General features: G+C 33.0%; 2 protein-coding genes across 3 annotated transcripts; one reads left to right on the forward strand and one right to left on the reverse strand.

Moving 5' to 3' along the window:
- Positions 1-1082: 1082 nt before the first annotated feature.
- Positions 1083-4306, forward strand: LOC108470310 (protein disulfide-isomerase like 2-1-like). 2 transcript variants are annotated; one of them, XM_017771614.2, is made up of 11 exons: positions 1083-1377; positions 1815-1899; positions 2026-2123; positions 2254-2309; positions 2487-2604; positions 2827-2854; positions 2949-3040; positions 3138-3294; positions 3387-3511; positions 3614-3713; positions 3926-4306. In XM_017771614.2, exons 1-11 carry the CDS (start codon positions 1226-1228, stop codon positions 3989-3991), a joined length of 1077 nt encoding a protein of 358 aa, XP_017627103.2. In that variant the 5' UTR covers positions 1083-1225; the 3' UTR covers positions 3992-4306. The 2 variants fall into 2 exon arrangements, with proteins under 2 accessions (XP_017627103.2, XP_052873991.1); XM_053018031.1 differs by having other exon boundaries at positions 1324-1377; positions 2429-2604.
- Positions 4307-4961: 655 nt separating this feature from the next.
- On the reverse strand, positions 4962-6207 carry LOC108469134 (uncharacterized). The gene is made up of 2 exons (XM_017770022.2): positions 5830-6207; positions 4962-5687 (listed from the first exon to the last, which is right to left on the reverse strand). Exons 1-2 carry the CDS (start codon positions 6030-6032, stop codon positions 5213-5215), a joined length of 678 nt encoding a protein of 225 aa, XP_017625511.1. The 5' UTR covers positions 6033-6207; the 3' UTR covers positions 4962-5212.
- Between the last annotated feature and the right edge of the window lie 1395 nt (positions 6208-7602).

Genomic DNA, 7602 nt, shown 5'->3' on the forward strand with positions numbered 1-7602 from the left:
AAATTTAATTGGTGTTAAGAATTAGAGTTGAATTGGTAAATTCAAAAAACTCGAGGGTTTTAACCCTCAAACACGAACATCATTAAAACAACCTAAACCTTAAACCTTTATATTAAAAACCCTAAAAACATGTCTTTTAAAAATCCTGAAACAAATACCCTAAAACCCTAAAAGAAAAACCCTAAATTGGTTAGGAAAGAGAATAGGAAACAAGTTCATTGGAAGCGTTTTCCTGCAATGTACATTGAAAATGCGTCCAACTCAGCACATTTTCCTACAAAATACGCTAAAAACGCATCCAACTAAGAATGTTTTCAAAAAAAGAAAAATGACCTAATCCCATAAATATTAAAAAAACGACCTAATTTCATAAATATTTAAAAATATCATTTTTTTTACCAAATTTAACCGTTTAATTTGTAATTAATTGACTTAAGTTAATTGGACGGTACAATTAAACTTTTTGCCATAAAATCACCAAAAGAGTTCATCTATTTATTTGCCATGAATTATAAAAAAACAAAAAAACTAATAATTCAACAATTTCAGAATTAAAATTTGACAAATTAAATAGAAATATTATGGGAGTGGACGAAATTCATAATTTAAAAGTATATAAATAAAAATGAAAAAGAGATATGATGTACCACTTATAAAAGGATAGTTTAAATATCGGTTAAAATTGAATTAATTGATTGAATTAATTTAATTCAATTAATCGGTGTCGGTTAATAAATTTTTAGACGTTTCAGTTATAGGTTAATTCGGTTCGAAATCGGATGATTAACGAATTAATTGAACTTAATAATTAATAATACAAATTATCGTAGTTTTAATTCTGTTACTTAGATAAAATGAATATTATTAATTTATTTTTCTATATATTTTATATTTGTTTTAACTAAAAAATAAAACATATCAATTTCGGTTAATTCGGTTAACCGACCAAATTAATTAAAATATTTGGATTCAATTATTTTTAAAAAAATTCAGTTCAATTAATCATTAAAATATTAAAATATTTAATTAATTCAATTTATACTAATTCTGTTGAATTAACTAAGTTAATTATAATTTGGTTCGGTTAACAGACCATTTCAACCCCTACTCTTCAATACAGTAAAGCCTGGGAAACTAATAAATATGGAAAGAGCCAGAGCCAGAGACAAGTGAAAGCAAGCAGAGGAAGCTACAAAACCAAAGAGGAAAAAAACAAAAAGCAAAAATGGAGAAATCTCAGATCTGGTTGGCCTTTGGAGTCTTGGCCTTGCTATTGGCATCGGCAACGGCGGATGACGTCGTTGTACTAACGGAAGATAACTTCGAGAAGGAAGTCGGTCAAGATCGAGGAGCTCTCGTCGAGTTCTATGCTCCTTGGTAATCATTTTTTATCGCCTTTTTCCCTCTCTTTTTTTCTTTATTAGATTAGATTAGATTAGATTTTGATGCTTTATGTTTTTGATGTTTTACAGTAATTCCTGTTTAATCGATCGTTAGATCTATCTTCGACAATTTAAATGAAGAACATCGATGATTTTCTCCTAGAATTTTTGACTTACTTTTTCCTTTGTTTGATTGTTTCTGAAACTTTCTTATTATGATCAAACTCTCCATAGATAAATCTATTGTTGTTAAAGATGTTCCTTGGATTTGAATTTGGTTATTATTTGTTTTTTAAAGACATTTGAGCTAAGTGGTATCGCTTCTGGATATTGATTCAGATTAATCGGGTTCTTTTACCATGTTACGGCCTAAAACTATAAGATTCAGCTAGTTGTATTCTCAATCTAACCGGTTTTTTTTTACAACCACAGGTGTGGTCACTGTAAGAAGCTTGCTCCTGAGTACGAGAAGCTTGGGTCAAGTTTTAAGAAGGCTAAATCCGTCTTGATTGGAAAGGTTTGCGATTTATAATTACCCGAGATTTGTTTGTTTAGAATATGAATTATTAGTGATCAGGGTATTTACACAGTTCTTTTGTTGTTCCTTTGTATTCTAAAGTTTTATATAATAATGTGGGTCTAGGTGGACTGTGATGAGCATAAGAGTGTCTGCAGCAAATACGGTGTTCAGGGCTACCCAACTATTCAGTGGTTCCCAAAAGGCTCTTTGGAACCTAAAAAGTGAGTCTAATTTAACGTGTACAAGTAGAACCTGGAAAAGATTTTGATCTTGATTTAGGTTAAGTTTTGTTATTGGTACCAACTTTTTATTGAAGTCATGTTCTTAATAGATTGAAATTGTTTTATTTAGATATGAAGGACCACGAACTGCAGAGGCCCTTGCTGAGTTTGTCAACACTGAAGGAGGTAATTTGTCTTTTTTTTTTTTTTCTTTGTACAAGTTTCTGGTTATGGTTGCTTAGTCTAAGAAATTTCGTCTCAATTCCTTCCTTCCGTGTTCCTCAAGGTGAACTTGCTGAATGTAGATTAATGCCCATAGGCCAAAACCAGAAGTATTTGCTGAGGTGGTGTACTGTTTTACAGGGACCAATGTGAAGATAGCCACGTTACCATCCAGTGTTGTAGTGCTAAATGCTGATAATTTTGATGAGGTTGTCCTTGATGAGACCAAAGATGTGTTGGTTGAGTTTTATGCACCTTGGTAAGCATGTGCTTTGTTTTTGTTGTTGTTAAATTTACTATTTTGCAAAAACAATAAAGGTTTAGGGATTTTTCTAGTTCAGCCATTACATATCTTCCTGAGATTTACTGTTTAAGGACCTCATGATACAAGTGGCAAGTTTTGCGGTTGATATATTTTTTTTGTTTCCATCTTTTCTACTTCACGTGTTTTGGTTGAGTTCTGGGTTGGCTTTTTTTCCAGGTGTGGGCATTGCAAAAACCTTGCTCCTGTAAGCATCTATATCTTTGCTGAATAAAGTAGGTATGATTATTTGGTTAGAAACGGTGATCTCCTTTCTAACCCTTTGGTCTTTGTCGCTGCAGACCTATGAAAAGGTAGCATTGGCATTCAAAATGGAAGAAGACGTAGTTATAGCTAATCTAGATGCTGACAAGCACAAGGATCTAGCTGAAAAGTGTGTAAATTCAACCAGTTAACCCAGATTTCTTTTATAAATGGTTTCTCAATGTTCATCAAATGTAGCAATGTATGTTAAAGGCCTTTAATTGCAGGTATGGAGTTAGTGGGTATCCAACACTGAAATTCTTCCCAAAAAACAACAAAGCTGGTGAAGACTACAATGGTGGCAGGGGTCTAGATGACTTTGTTTCTTTCATCAATGAGAAGTGTAGCACCAGCCGTGATGGAAAAGGGCAACTGACTTCAAAGGTTAATACTTCATGATTTGTACTAGGACATCATGTTCATCATTATCCATACTTCTATATGAGATTAATTGCTCTCCTCTTCCTTTTGCCTAGGCTGGTATTTTGTCTAGTTTAGATGCACTGGTGAAGGATTTTGTGGCTGCCAACAATGATGAGAAGAAGACGGTCTTCTCTAAGATTGAACAGGAAGTTGAGAAACTCAAGGGGTCCAGTGAGAGGTACTCAATTTGTCTCTCAATAGTCTTCTCCGAAGGAGAACTTGTCAATCCCTAGTTTCCTGCTAAAACTGTCTTTACTTCCTCTCTTGTTGCTGGTTGTAGGTATGGAAAGATATACTTGAAAGCTGCTAAAAGCTGTTTGGAGAAAGGTGCTGATTATCCCAAGAAGGAAATCGAGCGGCTGCAGCGCATTCTTGACAAGGTAAGGATTACAGTTACAATTAATCACTAGGATGGTGTCCTGAAATCATGTTTGGCTGTAGATTTACGGGACATGTAAGCTCATATTGCTGCCCTCTCGGGAGAGGTGGTCAAAATACAAATTTAGTTATACAAAACCATAGTTTCCATCATAAGCATCTGATACATGAGATGGCTCTAACCATGAGTTTTAATTCTTTGTTTCCGGTGCAGTCTATAAGCCCAGCAAAAGCAGATGAATTCACTCTCAAGAAGAATATCCTATCAACATTTATGTGAACTTAGTTCACTGTATTTCACCAGTCTAGTACACTGGCATGGGGCTCGAGTTTTCAGCGACGATTTCGAGGATTGGTTTTGCCTCCCAGTGCTGGGATCCACTCACGTTTCATTTTGATTTTAATCTTTGAGAGCAATGGCTAGGCCTTTTATATAATAGTAGTAAAGTACTTTTTTTGAGATCATCTAGAGCAAATGATCTAATTAGACAGTTCCGTATTTATGCGCTTTTCTTCAAGAATTAGAAATTTTTACTCTCCGTTCACCCCAGCAGAATTTATATTATGCTTTCAGGACTCTTTGAACTTTTGGAAATGAGACCTTTCTGCTTTTAGTTCCCGAGATTTACCCTCTTTATTTGTCAATTTTAATTTTAAAAATCCAATTTTTGTTAAAAGTTAAATATGAATCATCAATTGAGACTTTTTATTTTATTTTATATAATTCCTATACTTGTACTTCAAACTTTAAAAGGTAAAGTACATTTAATTATCAGTAATTTTTTGTCATCTATGGAAAATTAAAATGATCGATCATGTTTCTTGACTAACTAAAATGAAAATGAAAATATTAAAAATTCAAGTAATAAAAAAAATTAAATAGTTAAATAATTATTTTGTAATCTTTTATAGTTGGGTGATTAAAAGGAATTTATTAATAATTAGGTGAATACTAGTGTAATTTATGTAATTTTAATTTTAAAATTGGAGAATAACATGTGTTTGAATTTTTACATAACTGATCTAAGATTTAATTGGTTAAACCAAATCAAATAATTAAATAGTAGAATGCAATTTTAAATTTTAAGTTGTTATAAATTAGATTTTAATTTTTAAATCAAAGAAACAAGATTTACATTAATGAAATTGAAAAAAGGAATTTAATTTAATTTTTATTTTCAAATTAAACAAATAGAAATTTAAGATAACGAAATCAAAAGTAGAGCAAAGCCTGAAGAAGGCGCAGGAACTTAAGGCAAAATTGAATCTTAAATCTTTAATTACAGCTTAGTTGTAGTTAATAAACAACACTCCATAGTCGCATCATTTCATCAAAACTAAAGCTGCTTTTAAACAATGATACAAAAGGACCGTGGGTGAATTGGTCATCATGAATTTCAGCAAACATTATAGAGCCATTGATTTTAATTCTTCGTCTTATTCCTTCCCAAAACTGCCCTGTCTCCCTTGACCTTGTGATGAACACCATTGGGTACTTGCTTTATAGGCAAATCATGGCGTTTTTCCGTAACCTTTTACTATTTTCCATTCCCTCGTTGTGTTTGGTAACTCGAAAGGCGGTTCGGTCTATGCCGAATTCGTCTGGTATGTTTCTAGGCTGCTGCCTGACAATCCCATTAGCAGGCAATGACATTTCAGGGGTTCCAATGTTTTGATTCACAAGAGGCAAATTCATGCCCTTTTGTTGTGCTTCCTTAGCTTCAACCAATTCATTGCTTGCTGTTGTTGTTCTCTTTCTCCTCGTGTTCACGGACTCGCCCTTTCCTCCTCCCGGAGATTGGTTCTCTTTCTCGAGCTTTAAATGTCGATAACCAGACGCATTCCAATGCTCGTAGAGAAAGCCAGCGACGTACTTGGGCGGATACCTCAGTGGAGGAACAAGCGATATAGGACTCTGAATCTGGGGAGTTAATGTAACAATGACAGGCTGAGGATTACTTGGTTTCGGTTCCTGCCTGGAAATGTGAATTCAAGCAACAAACCTATTACAAATAGCATCAACAAGCGAGATGAACCCGAAGTTCAATTGAAATCTCTATTTAATAAATCTGAGATTCGAATTCAAACATTTATAACTAGAGAAGAGAAATAGCATACAGTGGGAGTGGAGAGGGTTGTTGAAGATGGAGATCAAGTTGTCTCCAATCGATTCCTTTTTCTTGAAGAACAACTTCTCTGGGCCTTGCTGAGCCAAAAGGGTTTGGTTTCTTCTGCCATTGTGCAGCAGCAGCTTCTTGTTCTTCTTTCTCGACCTCATCGGCCCATGAAAAGTAAGAGCCACCATTGCTTTCTCTTCTCATCGTATCTCTCGCTCTCTAAACCCTAACGGCTACGCCGCTGTTTTTAAATTTAAAAGGTAGGGATTCTTTTTTCTGAAAGTTCAAAAGGTAAGGTCTTGATATTTATTTTATTTGTTTATGCAGACAGCCTAGCAGCCAATCTACTACCAATATTCTTATTCTTATTGTTATTGCTATTAGGGACAATGTCATGTTTGGTATTTATACTTTCATAAAATGTCTTATTTGGTATTCATAATTTAAAAATATCAAATGTGGTATCCGAACTATCAATATGTGTCTTATTATGATACATGATGTTTCACAGAACTAACTAAAAATTTAATTAAGACAAGTGCATATATCAGTTAATAGTATAGCTATATTGAACAAAGATATCGTTCCCACGAGGGCTAAAAGTATTAGTAATTATCGTCTTTCTATTATTAACCGAATAATGCAAGTGATTGATTAAAACTAAAATTAATTAAATTAATTAACTAACAAACACGACAGAGAACAAAACACGAAAGTAATCGATTAACAACCAAGAAGCAAAACAATATCCAGAAAAGAATTCACTATTAATCTAAATTATGCAATTTTTTTACTTAGTATTTTGATCCGTAGAAATCCTTAAATTATGCAATTATACCTTTCGATCATAAGAGCAATTAACTCTATGTTGATTAATTGAAATTTTTTTCTAATTAAAACCCCTATTATCACATTAACTCGTACTATAGATTTCTCTTGTATCCTATTTCTAAGATTGTATGCAACTCCACTCAACTATGCAAGAACTACTCTTAAACAGGGTATATTCAACCATCGATTTAAACACATCAAACATGGATAAAGAATTAAGTACACATAATTGAGAAAAAAAAACTAAGTATTTATTGTGTAAAATAAAAATCAAACAGCAAAATCCATCATAGAGTTCATCTCCCTTGGTATTTAGAAAATTAGTTCATCCTTGAAAATAAAATCATCTAAGACACAGTATAACCGAAAGAAATAAAGAAACTTATGATAACTTCCTAAGAAATCAATTGAGAATCTTCAATCTTGACAAAAATTTGCTTCAGAGTCGACTTTAATGGTATTTTCGAGTTGTTTTCTTAAATATTATTTGATGGCTCACTCTTATCTTCTTATTTTTGTCATATATACATCTTAAAATGCCCACAAAACCTAAAAATCAGAATTTTTTGTAGTTCGGTGTGCAATTCCGTGAAATCGACATGGTTTACCACACGCTGGCCGTGTGAAATTATTTAGCCTGTGTGACTCATGTAGCTTGCTCCGATGTTCCGGTTTTCACTCATTTTTCTCCCAAGTGCTCTATCAAGCATTAAAACATGAATTTAAAAGATTAGGAACTAAAAATTGACAATTAACATCGAATAATCATAAAAAATGCATTAAGAATGAGGTTAACACATGTTACTTGTAGCATTTATCAAATATCCCTACACTTAAGTGTTTGCTTGTCCTCAAGCAAAATTCTCAACTCACATTCAAGTTAACTTCCATCAATTTATTATTTTTATCGACAATGTCTTAGGAATAACCTATAGATAATCAT

This window comes from Gossypium arboreum, chromosome 8 (assembly GCF_025698485.1).
Source record: "Gossypium arboreum isolate Shixiya-1 chromosome 8, ASM2569848v2, whole genome shotgun sequence".
NCBI lineage: Eukaryota > Viridiplantae > Streptophyta > Magnoliopsida > Malvales > Malvaceae > Gossypium > Gossypium arboreum.